This window comes from Sinocyclocheilus anshuiensis, unplaced genomic scaffold, assembly GCF_001515605.1.
Source record: "Sinocyclocheilus anshuiensis isolate Anshui unplaced genomic scaffold, SAMN03320099.WGS_v1.1 scaffold1079, whole genome shotgun sequence".
Lineage (NCBI taxonomy): Eukaryota > Metazoa > Chordata > Actinopteri > Cypriniformes > Cyprinidae > Sinocyclocheilus > Sinocyclocheilus anshuiensis.
In genome coordinates, this window is record NW_015548207.1 from 1,373,110 (window position 1) to 1,390,422 (window position 17,313).

The 17,313-nt window shown below is 35.3% G+C and overlaps 1 protein-coding gene across 1 annotated transcript in view; it reads left to right on the forward strand.

Moving 5' to 3' along the window:
- The first annotated feature begins 4,225 nt into the window (after positions 1-4,225).
- The window catches only part of LOC107653532 (aldehyde oxidase 1-like), a 29,601-nt gene continuing 16,513 nt past the window's right edge, over positions 4,226-17,313 (forward strand). Inside the window, exons 1-7 of the mRNA XM_016440279.1 lie at positions 4,226-4,297; positions 9,779-9,953; positions 13,583-13,594; positions 14,974-15,070; positions 15,257-15,365; positions 16,359-16,485; positions 16,573-16,634. Coding sequence (XP_016295765.1) covers positions 4,226-4,297; positions 9,779-9,953; positions 13,583-13,594; positions 14,974-15,070; positions 15,257-15,365; positions 16,359-16,485; positions 16,573-16,634 — 654 coding nt within the window. The remainder of the gene's footprint in view (positions 4,298-9,778; positions 9,954-13,582; positions 13,595-14,973; positions 15,071-15,256; positions 15,366-16,358; positions 16,486-16,572; positions 16,635-17,313) is intronic.

Consider the following 17,313-nt stretch of genomic DNA (forward strand, 5'->3'; position numbering starts at 1 on the left):
TATATATATATATATATATATATACACACACACACACACACACACACACACACACACACACACAATTAATGGTTATACCATGATATTCTTTGATAAACTTGCTTTTTGCATTGTCAAAACTGTATCATAGTCAGAGCATGTGAGCGGAGCGGAGTGGTAATATTTCCTTAAGAGCTCAGAGCGCCTTTCTGAAGATTCCGCTCCGCTCGCTCAATACACTCAGTGCCGCTTGCTCAACCCAGAATGCCGTTTGGTGATTTGATTGTTCGAGATCGAGAATCTGTAGAGATCGAGAATAGTAGAGCAGTTATGGAGTTCAGATATTGTTTCAACGAAGTTGCAAGCCTTATACATAAATGTAAAGTAAAAATCAAAAGTGCTCGCCATAACGATAGGAATATAGATCGCTCTTACCACGGAAATGCACGCTTCAAACAAAACGGTCAGTGAAGACGAAGAAGAGAATGACATGATCTCCCGGCGCCTATTAATACTATAATCGCACTGGTAGTGATGTCATGGGCTGTTGCCGGCCAACGTGTTGTTGGTGTTTTTTCAATGTATGCTTCAGACACGGGTAATGACGAGGCGTTCCCCATAGCGACCCCTTGAGGACGCAGTTCGAAGTTCCCTTGAAAGGGAATTGTTGTAGTGTTTATATGTGAAAATGTAATATTTATTTCACCATATTACACAAAAACAAATCTGATGTAGAAACAATTTTCACTCAGAAATTGCTAAGAAATTGAGCCATTATAAATAAACTACAAGTAACACATTGAATTAAGCATGGGATTTTAAAGTAGAAAAACTGAAATAGTATTATTCCACTAATCACTGATTTATTTACAACTTCAAAAAGTTTTTTTTTTCAGTGCCCTTGCCATTTCTTTGTAATTATTTGTGAAACTCACTAACAATTTCTGAGTTAAAATTGTTTCTACACCATGTTTTTTTCAGTGTAGGTGCTTCTGAACTGCTTCTGAACTCTAAGGCCAACATACACGAATAACAAGCTTAGAAAACTGACGGAGGATGCGGATTAGGAATAGATCTGCTGAGAGCGTCATTCGCATTGATGGACTATGTGGTTAATCGTCAGATGCCAATTGCAGAAGCTGTGATCGGTCGGAAAGATGTTGATTGTGAAGCATGCTTCGGGGATATAGTGCAAACTCTGTACTCTCTCTCTCACACACGCACACACACACACACACACACATAGAGCACAATCCTGACATCCCTCATTCAACGAGCCACCTGGTTGCTAGGCAACTGAGTTCGGCCAGCCACCAGTGCCAAGAACTCCCAATTCTGCCATGAGCTTGTGTGTGCATGAATTCCTGTAAGTCTGTGTGTAGTTGGACACTGAATGATCAAATCTGGAGCAGGACTGTCCCGTGTACATCTTTAGCTAGTTATAGAGTTATCCATATAGAGGAACCACCAAACACACACACATACACATTAAAGGTCTGAATATTGGCAAGTGTCACAGCCTTAGGCTGAAAGAGGCCATTTTTCACGCTTCAGCACTCTGTGAGTTTCTCCTTTCCGAAACTCTACTGCGTTCAGTAACTGTCGCTTGGTCACTCTACCATTGACAAACTGCTAAAACAGGCCAGAGTCAACTAGCGTTTAATGACCGATTTAAAACAAACACAGCATGTTCACAAAATGTTGCTCAGTTTAATAGTTTGTACAACTTAAATTATTAATCTAATTCAAAGCTATTCTACCTCCCTTTGGATTTTCTTTAAAAACTTTATCCTAACATTAAAGGAATAGTTCAGTCAAAAATGAAAATCGGCTGAAAATGTGTTGTCCCTCAGGCCATCCAAGAATCAGATACTTAAGGTCAGGAATCGGATACTTGTTGTCAAATTAAAATTTCGATTCCGCCTATCGATTCCTATGTGCTTTTTTTTCTTCTTCTGTGAGGACCGGACCTAGCGATATGCCAGGACCTTGCTCGCTAATCTAAGCGCTCCAAAGTTTGGCTACATTTGCGATCAGAAGCCTAAAAAAGCTAAGTGTAATATCTGTGATAGCTAAACATGTTGCAAGAGAGGCGTCACCACCAACATGACAAAGCACTTTAATTTAATACATCGTTAAAAATCGCGAACACGATTCAAACACCAACGTGATTCTATTCCTAAATTACAATGATTCGTCTGTTTCATTCCTCAAACTTTGACGTGTGCGATCAATGTTGTGACCACTTGGTTCATCCATGCAGCGTACGATCACACCAGTGTGATTTGAAAATTTAAATTTGCGTTCGCGCTGCCATTGATCTAAAGAGAGCAGCTGTCATCTGTCATGAATGAAAGCCTCACAGTCTTTTCAGCCACACAGTATCATTATTTCGGTGATACAAACATTCAAATCACAGAAATACTGGAATAAAAGTTTATAGTTCAGATATAAACTGTGTGTACGATGTGTATGGTAGCGATTAAAATAGAGTAAATCACCTTTTCTACATGTGATTTTGTTTAGTTGTCTAATGTTTTTTCTTCAAAATCAAGAGAGAACCACAACTTCCATTGGAGGGGAAAAAAAAGAATTTTATTTTTTTAAATTTATCCAGAATCATGCAGTTCTATTTTGCACACAGACAGCTCTTAAAGAGTCCAGTTTTTATGTAGGCTGTTGATTTTTGTTCATGGTATTCAGCTCCAGTAAATGGTTTGCAAAAAAGAGACACAGGATAAATGTTTGATATCATAATTTAATAACATTGGAATCTAAAAGAATCGGAACTGACAAAATTGAAACGATACCCAACCCTAAGTACCTCTTTAGAGTCAAATTCAAACGATACACAACCCTATCCAAGATGTAAATGATTTTGTTTGTTCGTGGGAACAGATTTGGAGAAATTTAGCATTACATCACTTGCTCACCAATGGATCCTCTGCAGTGAATGGGTGCCATCAGAATTAAAGTACAAACAGCTGATTAAAACATCACAATAATCCACAAGTAATCCACACCACTCCAGTCCATCAGTTAACATCTTGTGATGTGAGAAGCTGTTTGCAATGCAATGCTACATTTCTCCAAATCTGTTCCAATGAAGAAACACCCTCAGGCCATCTACAATGTAGATGAATTTTAATACATATTCAGTCAATTCTGAATTCTGACTCATAAACGGACAATTTTAGATACATTGATTCCTTCTGGAAATGTCTGCAAAAGTGGTTTGGAAGGTTATCGCAATCCTTTTGTATTTTGAACCACTGAACAACCGGAAACTAAGTTAACTTTATGGTGTTAAAAATGTTTAACATTATTTGTATCCTATGTTAAGAATGCTCATGAGTCTAATCAAATCATGCTGGTTGAAACAAACAGCTGAATCTAGAAAACAGCTGGTTTGTGTTCTCCAAATCAAATCGTAGCTGCTTTTCTTTTAAATACCTTCGTGGTAAAACCTCCATATCTCTATAAACAGTTCATCTGGGCTGTGAATGTTTGGCAGACGACCTCTGTTCACCCTTCACCACAAAGGGCTCACCCTCCTTGGCTTTGCAAACATAATATATATATATATATATATATATATATATTAAAAATGTATCATACGGCATATAACATGGACAGAACATTTTTAAAAAGTGTTGTACGAAAACAAACTTCTACAGACAATCTACAGATTGAGAACTATACTTCAAGCAAAGGTAAAATCTTATAGAAAACAATCTAACTTCTGCAAAAAAAAAGCCATAAAAGTTTTCAAACCACATTAAACAAAGATGTTTTTGTAAATAACTTTGCATAAAAGGAGGTTAACTTTAGTTTTGTTTGCTTCAGGTTAGGTTACACTCAAGGTTAATAGGTTGTTAGGTTAACATTTGTTAAATATTTACAGTGCTGTCTGGAACTTTAAAGTCCTTCTCCTAAGACCGAGACGAAGTTGATTTAGGGTCAGAATTGTTATGCCAACCGTGAGAACGACCATGTTTATTTGTGTAGATCAGACCGGTAGTCTGAAAAAACCTCATTCAGATGTCAGACGTTTTGGTGGAAACCAGCAGGTTATGGACTCCAGGTTCATGTGTGTTTGAATGCTCTCAAAATATCTTCAGAAAATAAAATGATAGTTTTCATTACCATGATTCATGGACAAATTGGTCAATACTGTTTTGTAAGCTCCAAATGTAATGGCACCACTTAATCCTGGATCAAATGTAGACTATAATGTTTAACAAGAATGGGTCTTGACCTTGAGGCGGACTGGGACCCCTCTTACAGGAACTTGCCTCTAAAGGTGACAGTCAATCAGGTGATTCATGACTACACTGTACAAGTCTTTTGAAGTCTCAAAAAGTTGACATGGACTGTTCACTTTTAGGCCATACAGAAAAATTGCATGTGACATTGATTTCCAAAGAAGAGCAGTTAGTTACCTTAAAGGGTTAAGAACTGTTCACTAAAGGCTCTTTGGAGAACCTAAATGGATATTCTATGACATTGTTGTGAAAACCTCCTTTTGGAACCTTAATTTTTAAGAGATATTAAGATATTCATAAATAACTTGTATTGAACCCGGAACATGCCTTCAGAAGTATCATGGTCCGATGTAACTGTGAGTTTGGAAGACCCTGTAAAATTTACTAAAGAGGCAGAACAATAGAATTATGCATCAAAGCATTTGAGAATATTTCATCAGTGAAGTGTTTTATCACAACCACAAGATCCAGAGCATCTCAGTATGAATGTAAGAGTGTGAGTGCTCACATCTGTGTATTTACGATGTTGACTGGGGTGCACCGTGCTTTGATCGTGGACTATCAGGCTCTGTGTTTGCTTATAGTGTTTGATCTTTAACAGCGTCAACAGCAGTCTGGCCTCACAGACATATTTAAACCACAAATACGCTGCAGAAGACAGCTGCTATATTTTCCAGACGTACAATCTCAATTATAAAATGACTTCCTGCAGATCAAGGGTGCTCTTTATCATGTTCGCTTTTCTCTCTCTCTTGTTGCTGATACTGAGGGTTAAAGGTCACATATTTGACAACTTTCTGGAGTTTTATTTAAGTCTTGATGTCCTTAAGAATGTATATTTGCGGTATAAGTACCAACAACCAACCATCTCAATATATTTATACAGCTCCTCTCTCAGGAGCTCTGCAAAGAACAGGTCGATTTTGGCCTGTCTAATTAATATTCATGAGCCTCTCTTCTGATTGGCCTGTTGTTTTCTGAGTGACGCACGGCCAGGCCAACCACAGGTAACTAGGGTCATGTATGCAGTAGCCTGCTGTGGATTGGTGATACTTACAAGTAAGGGCAATAAAAACACCGGTAATGATGGTCACTGCTGAGGGAAATGTTGTCCGGACATGTTTAAGCCTCAGACCCCGAATCGGCGACAACAGGAGACAACCAACCACCTCCTCAAACGCTCTTGCAACAGGATGTTTCAGAATGGTAATTCATGTTTTGTTTTTTTTCAAACATCGAATGCAGTAAATAAAAACCTGACCAGCCGAGCGTTTGCGATCATGTGAACTTGACGACACTTGTACAAATGCGGATGGGTGAAATGAATGGAAATGATTCCAGATTGGCGATGTAGTATTTGGTTTCTGTATTCTGTACTGTATTTTCCTGCGCTCAAACCTGCCAATCTAAAGGATCAAACGAACTGTTACTATTATTACACTTGTATACAAAACTTTGTATTATGCTTGTTATAGAGTGTGTGACGTCACGTGCACTACCGACGGTGGCCATAGTCAACGGTTGACGTGGTTGTCACGGCGACCGTCACAGCCCTACTATGCAGTGATGTAGTTTCCTGACATCCAGACTGAACAGCGTTTTCTCGACATGTTTCCATGTTGTTGTTGCTCAGCAATGGCATGGACGAGATCTTGTCTGGGGATTTGGCAAAAGGAGAGTGGGACTGTGGGCAGTGCTCGGGGTGGTGACTGAAGGCGGTGACTGAGTAGTTCTGACGTCACCTTTTTACGGAAGTCACAACGGTTCGTGAAAAATCACAGCTACTTTATGCAGGCTGTGTGCATTTGACTGTGGATTGACTGTTTTGAAATTTATATGGTAGTTACATAGCACCTAGACCTCAGTTATCATGAAAAAAGCCAGGAAATTTCAGTTTTGACAATATGGGACCTTCAGTGATTTGAAGAACCTGCTAACACACATTGCACACATTTTATATATATTATATATCATATATATTATATCATGATTTCAGTTTTATTTCAATTAATTGTGCAACCCCATTTCTTTATCTTAATTTTACATTTGATTTAATGAATTATTAGCTATCAGCTATCAAACCACAGTATTCAATTGGTGGATAATGTGGGCAAAATTCCAATAAACTTAACATTTACAGAAGGATCTGAGCTCAAGACCAGATTAGCCTAGATACTTAATGGCAAACTAAGAACATGTTAGCAACCACCTAGCAACAACCTTGCAACCTCATTATTTTAGTCTTGTTTTCCAGTACAAATAAAGAATCTTGAAAAAGCATCTTGTTTATCCTTTGAATTAGGTTTATTTTTCAGACCCAGTTGGCAGATATTTTTCTTCTTGTTTTAAGCATGAACACTTATTTTGATGGGTTTTTTTTCCTTCAAAAAAAAAAAAAAGACAATGTAATTTTCAAACAGACTTAAGTCATTTTGCTTCTTAAGTAAATCTTATTTTAAGAATATTAAGATACTTGAGCTGGAAATATTTTTTTTTGTTTATTTTATTTTTTTATTTTTTTGCAGAGTGCACCAATCATATTCACAAATAAAAACCTATTTTGCGTCTAGCTAGCTTGTTGCTTCTAGTTCCAAACACATGTCAGCCTCTTAAATACTACATCACACCACACATAAGTCACAGTCTGCATCTTTAAGAGAGCACATGGCTCACACAATGGGATGTTTGGACCAACTGAATGAAATATTATCCATGAAATCACAGTTGGTTCAAGCAATGTGATTTTAATCTTCTGTAATGACAACCATAGTGCAGATGCAATGTTGTATGCACCTTTAGGTGAAACACACTCGCACACACATATTACATACTCGCATAAAACCCTAGTCTCAGCTCTGACCTATTTCTGAGCCGTACAGAGCAGCTCTATAGATTAACGAGTCTGTCAGAAAGCACATACATTGAGTTACCCAGTAGAGCTCCGCTCTGGGGCTTTACATTTACACACTTCTTCAGGGCAGCTCGTAACAAGCTTATATACTCTAGTTGCTTCTTCTTCTGACCTAAATAAATGCAAATAAGAGAGCTAAATGTAAGTGTGTATTTGAGGGTTAAAAGGGTCAACAGTATGAAATAGCATTCGATTCAAATATGTTAACAAAGGTAGCATTGAGAACAAAGGCAGCATGCGACATTACCATTTAACGTGCTGTATTTCAGGGAAAATAAAAGCTAGGCCAAGGCTATTCAATTAGCGGCCCGCGGGCCACATCCGGCCCGCCATTCATCTTCAGCCGGCCGGAGGGGAGAGTAGCCTAAGCGCAGGTCGCACATTACACCTTGAATTGTTTTTGCACTAATTAGTTTGTCCACAAGGTGGCAACACTGGCCTGGGCCGTTGTTTCACAACCGCAAAAGAAAAGGATGAGAGACACAACAGCAACAATCGCAAATTAACATCAATGAATGGTAGCGCTGACAAGCGCTTGTGTGAGGGGGTTATGACATATCCACAACTCTAGTTTAAAGGAGTATAAAGGCAGTGTTGTCTGTCATAACTTCTGTCGAGAAATAGCGCAGACACTGGACGAAGATGATTATCGAATGGAATCTGAAAGACTGCGCGTTTGGCTGTATTCTGAGCCGCTTCAGACAGCGCGCCAGTAGCGCTTCAATGGACAAAAATAGAATTATGTCAAAATGCTGGGTTTTGGCGAGTGACCTCGTAAACACGGTCTTAAATGAGTTATAAAGTCTTAAATGATCGTAAAGAGTTGGGAGAAAATCGGATGTGTGTCAGATATGCGTCATGTGCATCAGATTTTAAAGTGACAGCGCTGCTTTTAAAGTGAAATCTGATGAAGTCTCATTGATGTAAATCACAGAAAAAAAGAAAAGAAATCACTCGACTGTTCTAGTAGCTGATTAAGAGCTAGTCGCTGAAGTTTTGTAGCTTGAATAAAGATTAATTTATGCATATACAATTTCTGGTTTATGTGAAGATTGTTTTAAGTTCACTTAAAATGGCGGATGGCAAAACGCCGGCTGGCGCGAACAAGGAGTTAGTTGATGTGACGTCATGTGGTCACATGACATGAAAACTTCTGGTTTAAAGTAAAAATACTACTCAAGTCAAATTGTTGCTTTTAATTTGTTCTAGGGGGTTCGTTATTTGCTTTAAGGCAAACTGAACAAAACAGGTTTAAACCAGAAACCATGATTTTCACTTAGTCCAATGTAAAAATGCACTTTAAATGAACAACACAGTAGTTTCACTTTTTTCAGTGTAGGCTACTTAGTAAAAAGATGCCATTAAACACATATTTAAAATAAACCATCTTTATATTGTTTCTACATTAATTTGGAGGTTCAATGTGAAATTATGACAATATAAATATATTAATACACAGTTAATTACAATTAATTATAGAAAAATGTGTGAATAATTAGTTTTTTATTATTATTATAATCGATTCACAGACAGCACTAATGTTAACCTTTAATAGATGTTGGTGTTGATAATATTATATATTTTTATAGAAATGTAATTTCTAATTTTATAGGCCCCTCAGAAAGAGATAGGGACAGCCACCCACCCCCTTGGCCCCCTTCAAAATTTCAGTTCAACAATCCGGCCCTCAAATAAAACTAATTGAATAGCCCTGTGCTAGGCCTTATGAAACAAAAACAAAATGAATGGCAGTCTAAATTGTTCATAAAAAAATTGAAAACCAATCTTGTTTCCCTTTGAATTAAGTTTATCTTTCTGAACGAAAATATCGAATGGAATCTGAAAGACTGCGCGTTTGGCTGTATTCTGAGCCGCTTCAGAATACAGCCAACATTTTTATACATTACATTGCCATTTGTAATGTATAATTTGAATGTAATATATAACATTTTTTATGTTTAATATTTTAGAATTTATACATACATTTATTTATATGAATGTACTATTCTTTACAAAAATGTGAACCAATGAAATGCTAAAAATACGAAAAATGTGCTTTGAAATATTACACATTAATATAAAAACTAATATAAAAAGTTTTCTATATTTTAAATAACTAACTTTATAAAGGATAGATAGATAGATAGATAGATAGATAGATGTACATTTATATATTTATATAAATATATTACATAAATGCACATTTTCATTTCAAAACAAACAATAATTTATTGTTCAAAAGTGGAAACCTTGATGTTGCCTTTTAGAAAAAGAAACCATTTAAAACCACTTAAAACTTTATCCACACACCAACAAACAAAAGTTCAATCAGTTAGAATGCAGCACAACAAGGCACTTTAAACACGACAAGTCTTATCAAGACGTCAGCCTAACTGCACTAAAACACATACGGGCTTCCCTTCACAAGCCATAAAGCTTCACAGAACACTTCCCTCCTCCTAGAAAAGGACATTAAATACTATTCAACCTTTTTCCCCATAAAAGAGAGGTTTGATACCTAGAAGGTGCTCCTGAGGCCGTTTATGTAACATTGAAGTGCATTACTCTCTCTCTCTCTCAGGAAGTAATGAAAGCTAAGTGTCCCCCTGGCGATCCTCTCTAGCTAAAGAGAAACCTCTCTCTGCGGGACCTTTCAAAGGCTACTGCAAATGTTAGCTCCCTCGGGACCGTCCCGAGCCGGCCGTTTGCCGCACTGCTGACAATGGCCAAGAACCCTCATTTGCTTACTGAAGTAAGCAAGTTCAGCCTCTTTGTGTGCCTGAACGTTTCTGACAAAGGCAAGCGTAGCAATGCTAACATCTTTTAATTGGTGTTTGCTAAGTTAAGCATCACCTCTGTTGCTAATACTTGGGGTTAGAGATCTGAACAAACCCTTAAACTGATTTATTAAACTTTGATTTGACTTGTCAACACAATTTGTGCTAAGTACATAAATGATACCTCAGATCATGCTGGTTTTTGAAGAAAGGCTTGCTATTACTAGCTATCATACTTAAAGCATAGGCTACTGCATGTTAAAATCTAGATTCTAAAATAGTTTACTTAGAATTATATAACGATAACAAATATGATTACAAGCTAATAAAGTTAGAAATGCTTTAATTGAGAAATATTTAGAACAATTTTGTTTTAGAGACCATCTTGAAATGTATACTGCCACCTATTGATGTGGATGTAGCATCATGCAAAAGCACTACTCTTACCAAGTGTAGAAAAGATTAATTTAATCATGTTTACAATGTAATAATGTTTACATATATATATATTAGGGTTATTACAATTAACTAAAATAATAAAAAAAAACATGTAATAATATAAAATATAATATAAAAAAGTGCTTCTTTTTAAATTTCTTGTTTCTAGTTTGTTTAACATGGTATACTAGAACAACTAAAACTTCAAAATTATTTTAACCTATATAATTTAAACTGTAGAATATAATAAAAAAAATAGACTTGACAGCAAAATTACTAATACTATATATATATATATATATATATATATATATATATATATTTTTTTATAAACATGAAAATTATTTTTATTTATTATTTCCATTTTGTTTAACTTGATGTACTAAAATAAATAAATCTAAATAAAAAAATATTATAAACTAAATTAACATATTCAAAAAACATCAAAAGTACAAAAATACACAACAACATCACTAAAACTAACAAATTAAAATGAAAATAAAAAAAATGTTATTCAAAATATTAATAAAAACTACAATAGTAGTGTGTGTGTACTGTATATGTACAGTATATGTGTGTATGCATGGCCTTTATGAGTCTATTTTGAATGACACTAGTTCGGCTGAGCAAATCGCCTGCATGTCGAATTGATCAGCCTATAAACAGGACGTTCTTTGTTTCAGTCTATCATGACTAATAGGCAGCTGTATCTCAGATAATAATGGACTGAAGCATGTGGTTCTAAACGTGGGGAAAAACATGGACAACTAAAGTCAAGATGTGCAATTTATGCAGCACAAGCAGCACCAAACAAATTGCAAACTGTTTGACGTCCCAACTAGGCCGGAAAAAGATAAATTGGCTCAACCAATCATACTTGTTCAGCCAAAGAATGGTATATGGTACAGTAAATTCAATCCTAAAATTGACCATACATATCAAAAGACTGGTGGAGAGGTTATTTCTTTATCTATATTGACAGAATCCACTGTAACTGTGTTCACGAAGGTCCTGTGCAAGACTGTGACTAGCCGAACAGTAGGTTGCTTCTGTCAGCATCTCCGCTGCTTTAGTCTGTGAGTGTAAGACCTGAGTAAACACACACACACACACACACAAAGTAAGCAAACACACTCACTTAAACACAGTTAACAGATCCAGGGTGGTGATTACAGAAGTTACTGGCTTCACAAAAAGCAGAAAGAAGGTGTAGAAAATATGATGAATAAAGAGCAAAAGGTATAAGCAAGATAGTGAGTGAAGAAACTGGACAGAGATGAAAGGAATACAAGAGAGCGAGTCATAGCTGCAAAGGTGTGATGGAAAGCAGATGTGTGTCTTTCTGTTCATAAAAAGGGGGATGGGATGGAGAAAAACAAAAGAAATAGAGGAAGAGTACATGTTTAGCACCCTACACGTACAAGGCAGTGACCAAATATGGACATCAACTCAGTGGGAATTATGAGAAACGTAAACCTCTCCATATCTCAAAGGTGTCCAAACAGGGAAAAAACTGAATAAATAATTTGTTAATTAAAAAAAAAAAAAAACTGACAAAAGAGAAAAATATATATTTTTTTGCATTGTACTGTACATCCATTAGGCCTTATTCAAGATTCACATACAGAATTTGTATCTGTGTAAATTTGTGCAAAACATCTGTGTAAATATTTTGTAAAACTGTTTAAACATCTAATTTAATATGACAATTTACATACAGTACTAATAGATTTATGGATGACATGCATTCGTTCTGCTCATGTTTCATAAATGAGGCCCTGTAGGCCAATGTTTTGCTGGTTACCTTTAGCATGGTTAGCATCTTTCTCCACTGACAGACATTTAAAATGTGCCATTATTTTTTGCCTACAACATATGAATCACAAATATTTAATTGCATTAAAGATGATGTCTTACCAGTGCCTGATTTTATCAAACAATTAGTGATGCCTTCAGAAGAATCTGTCATATGGCATTTACAGTTCATGTGATTAGCTAAAATAGTTTCATGTTGCCATGAGAAATACTAATGTATAGCTTTCTCTAAGTTTTATAAACTTCCTTGCATTTAACATTGGCAAGAGGTGACTAAGCTACTTGGAAATGTAGCTAGCTGCTTATTATTTTTTGGTAATTTACAAAATGTTGCTAAATTGTTTCATGATGAACTATCAATGAATGTTTCTGTGGTCTTTATGAAATAAATGTATGCAAATCTGTTTCTTTAAAGATGCTAATTAGACGTTTGTCCACAAATATGGCAAATTTCTGATCCAAAAATCTGTATAATGTACATTAGCTCGGTAGATCTGCTCGTTTAACAGCTGCTCTGTACACTGAATTGATGCTGTGTAATGAGTCTTCAAAAAGAATTGTCATGCTACGCTGCTACTTAGCTTGATACTGTGAGAGATATGCTACTGCGCTAATGTCATGCTTGTGAACAATGCAATTGCTACTTGTGACAGTGATTCAGAGACATATTTTAGCGAGGTTAGGTGGTGTAGTGCAGTGGCTAAAACTCAGAGTAGTAAAAGAACAGTTGCTGAAGTGAGCCATTAGCCATGATTGTCAAGAAATCGAAGACTCTTGGTCATGTCGAGTCAAAGTAAACATTCCATTACCATGATTAGCAATGTGTAACCTTGAGTCTAGCTTAACCTTTGCCACTGTCCCTCAACTGAAGTCAATGCCTTAGTACAGAACTACTCATTAACCCATTTGGACTGATACAACACAAACAAAACAATTTCTTTTAGAAAGAAATGAACCATTGTAACACACTTACATCACGGAGACATCTATTTGACGTCTGCAAGACATTTGTGTCAGAGTGTTTGATCATCTGCAATACGTCTATAGGACGTTTCCTATCAGATGTCAAATAGATGTTTAGACGATGTCTTTAAGATGTTTATGATTTAGAATGAATGTAAAACTGACATCTTAAAGATGTCTATAATATGTTTGTACACGGCAGATGCTTTCCAGATGAAGTGATCTTTAACAGACATTAGACATTTTCTAAATGTATATTTGACATCTGATAGGAAACATCCTATAGACATATTACAGATGAGCAAAAACTCAAAAAAAAAAAACGTCTTGCAGATGTAAATGCAGATGTCAAATAGACGTCTCTAAAGCCTGTCAGCAAGACAAACCCAAACGAAAACGAAAAATTCAGGAACAGAGAACCACGGAAAAGTGATGAACGAAGCTCGGTGGCTCAAAAGTCGAGTAACATTCAAACATTCAAACGGGTTTTGACTGAATGGAGACCTTTTTGTTCTAAAACGCCTCATCATTTAAATCTACTAATTTCGCGAATTAGTACCTGTGAGTGACATAATTTTGCATTTAATGCCTTTGTGTGTGAGCGGTTGAGTTTATTGACATGTTTGTCTCAGTGGTGTCTGTTGTGCATAGCTGCATATGTGCACGTTTTGTATGTGTGTTAGCATTTTAGCTAATCCTGAATGCCTGTGGGGAGAGATTTCTGACTGTGTAGGGTATTAACTTGTGATAATCTCTGTAGGGGTTCCCTGATCACACTTCACAGGGGGTCACAGCAGGGTTCCTGTGTGTGTGTGTGTGTGTGTGTGTGTGTGTGTGTGTTCTATTCCAACAGCCTCAGAAAACAGAGACAGTGGGCAAACTCAATTTATTGTCATTCTTCGGTTCATTAACAGTGAAAATACATTTCTATCTATAGTCCTGAGGGAGAACTGTTGTGAATATGTGTTTTCGTATAGTTTAAAATGTGGAGTGTTCAAGTAGAAAAAACAACATTGAAACATTGTGTGTACAAGTGGAAAAAACGACATTGAAACATTGTATTAGTCTTTTTGTTAAATGTATGGATGATTCTGGAAAAATGTCACTTTCTGCACAGCCGGTATTGGTAGTTTTATTATTTTTGCTTCTACCGCCATCTAGTGGTCAGATTCCTTAATTACGCATCGGCCTCTGGCGCCATCTTATAGCCAGATTTAAAAGTTGCACTTATGCCTCTGGCGCCATCTGGTGGTAAATATGGACAAATAAAACTGAAACACTGCAAACTACAGCAATTCAGTCTGCCATGCACTCTTAAAAGCCTGTCAGCAAGACAAACCCAAACGAAAACGAAAAATTCAGGAACAGAGAACCACGGAAAAGTGATGAACGAAGCTCGGCACACACAATTTATGATTTTTAATTATACAACGGAAAAAATAAATACATGTACAAAAATGAATAACCATTCATAACAATAATATTGAAATGAATTATTAACAATGTTATAATTATTATTTACATTAACAACATTATAATTTATTATTATTATTAATGGTTGTTCTTTTTTTGTGTTGTGCTTATATATGTGTGTGTGTGTGTGTGTGTGTGTATCGTATTTTATGATTATATATATTATAAATTATATTTATGTAATGTAATAAGATTGGTTAATGTTAACTATGAAGTGTTATCGTAGTTCATTTCAAGAGGAGATTATGTATTTACAAATATTACTGGGTTAATTTAACTTTTTTTAGTTTTGCATTTTGAATCTTTCTCTCTCTCTCTCTCTGTGTGTGTGTGTGTGTGTGTGTGTGCACAGTGCGGCTGACAGGCACTAAGTATGGCTGTGGTGGAGGAGGATGTGGAGCCTGTACCGTCATGGTGTCCAGATACGACCCTCAGACCAAGAACATCAAGTATTACATTCACTCTCTCTTTCTCCTTAAACTTAAATTCTACGTTATTTTTAAGTGAGATTCCTTTTTTTTTCTTAAGGAAGATAGGCATGCTGCTAATATATTTACACTTTTATTTATTAATTAGTTTTTGTTATGCACATCTGATAGAAATCTGTATTAAATGCTTGTTTTTTCCCTGGCCAGTCATTGGTCTGTCAATGCCTGTCTGCTTCCTGTGTGCCAACTTCACGGAGCAGCTGTGACCACCGTTGAAGGCATTGGAAGCACTAAAACCAAATTACACCCAGTCCAGGTAACAGATTCACATTAGAATCTATATTATGCCCAATCCAGATTATGAGATCCAGGTCATGACTTTAGTTTTCAGACGGATTATAATCTAGATTACCTTCAATCCAGATTAATATATTAGAGTGCGGTCAATTCAAATATGATTTTATAATATAGATTACACTCACTCCATATTATGAGATTAAATTATCTGATAATGACTTGATTTTCTCTCTTTCACTCCTGTATGTAGGTCAGTGATGTAAACATTTTTTATTATCTATTAATTAAAAAAATTATTTAAATGCAATTTATATGTAAAATGACTTGAATGAAAAATATATTTTTTGTTTTTATTTCAATATAATCAAAATAATTTTTATATATTATAATAATGGTGAATTATAGATAAGTCATATTTCTGTTAGTAAAATGTCATGTGGTGCGACTCAAAAACAACAAATTTAAAAATAAAATCTTTCAAAAATATATTGCAAAACAAATTTAAAAATAAAATCTTTCAAAAATATATTGCAAAACTTTATGATTAAGTTGTTTGTGTATGCATAATCAGCATAATATCTGTGGACACTTGACATTTTACAAATGTAAAATATATATTAAATAAAAAAATATTAAAATATTATAAAATATAATTTGGATTTATAGTTATAATTGCAAGTCTGATTAATAATTAAAGCATGATTATTATTATTATCAAAAAATATTACATAATATAATTTTTTTTTTACATTTGATTATAATTGTAATATTTATAGTTAATTTTTTATATAAGTTTAATACATTCTTAAATATTCAATTCAATTAAAATATAATTGTAATCTAATATTTTAATATGCTGTGTGACTCCCCAAAACAATGACATTGATGTTTGAAAAATATATTGTAACGATTAAGTTAAAAATAAATATAATTAAAAAAAACAAACAAATATTCAGTATAATATTATTGTGGACACGTTTATGCATCATTGACAGTATGCTTGCTTCATCAGGAGCGTATAGCAAAGGCTCATGGGTCTCAGTGTGGGTTTTGTACTCCTGGGATGGTGATGTCCATGTACACATTACTTAGAAATAACCCACAGCCCACCATGGAGGACGTGACCGAGGGTCTCGCTGGTACGACGCCACATACACCATCTTAAATACACAGACACATATAATAAGACTTTCAGTCATGATCAAACATGAATGTTCTTATTGCAGGTAATTTATGCAGATGCACGGGGTACCAGCCCATCGTTGAAGGCTACAGAACCTTCTGTGAGGTGAACAGCAGTCGTCCGGATTCATCCTTGATTTAATTCGTGTCAGCTGCTGAATCATGTGGCACTCATCTGGCATGCCATTTCAGATCCTTTATGGATTTGTTCCGAGCTGCCCAACCATTCCCATTTCAGACTGTGTTTAATATTCTCGGTTTATCTCAAAGCCACCCTTTATGACTCCACATATTTTGATACAGTGTTTTTAATTTTTGTTATTTATTTATTTATTTATTTTAACAATGTGGTCCATGCTTGACATTTCTGGGATTCTGGGAATTACAATGTGACAGTCAGCTAAACTTTATATAAAGTCGATCTGACATTTGTGTGTTGCCAATTTTGATTATTATTATTTTTTTTACTTTTTCTGTTTATAGAGTGAAAACGGACAGTCAGCTATAAAGTCGATCTGACATTTGTGTGTTGCCAATTTTGATTATTATTATTTTTTTTACTTTTTTTACTTTTTGTCAAATACAGGCTCTTTTATGAGAACAAAGAAAGTTTTTGAAAAAACTGAATGTAAAAAAAAGTATCACGATTTCCACAAAAACAATTAAGCTAACTCTTTTTAACATTGATGATGATAATAATAAGAGGAAGTGTACTCGAGCAACAAATCAGCAAATTAGAATGATTTCTGAATGATCATGTGACACTGAAGTATGGAAGCCCGTTA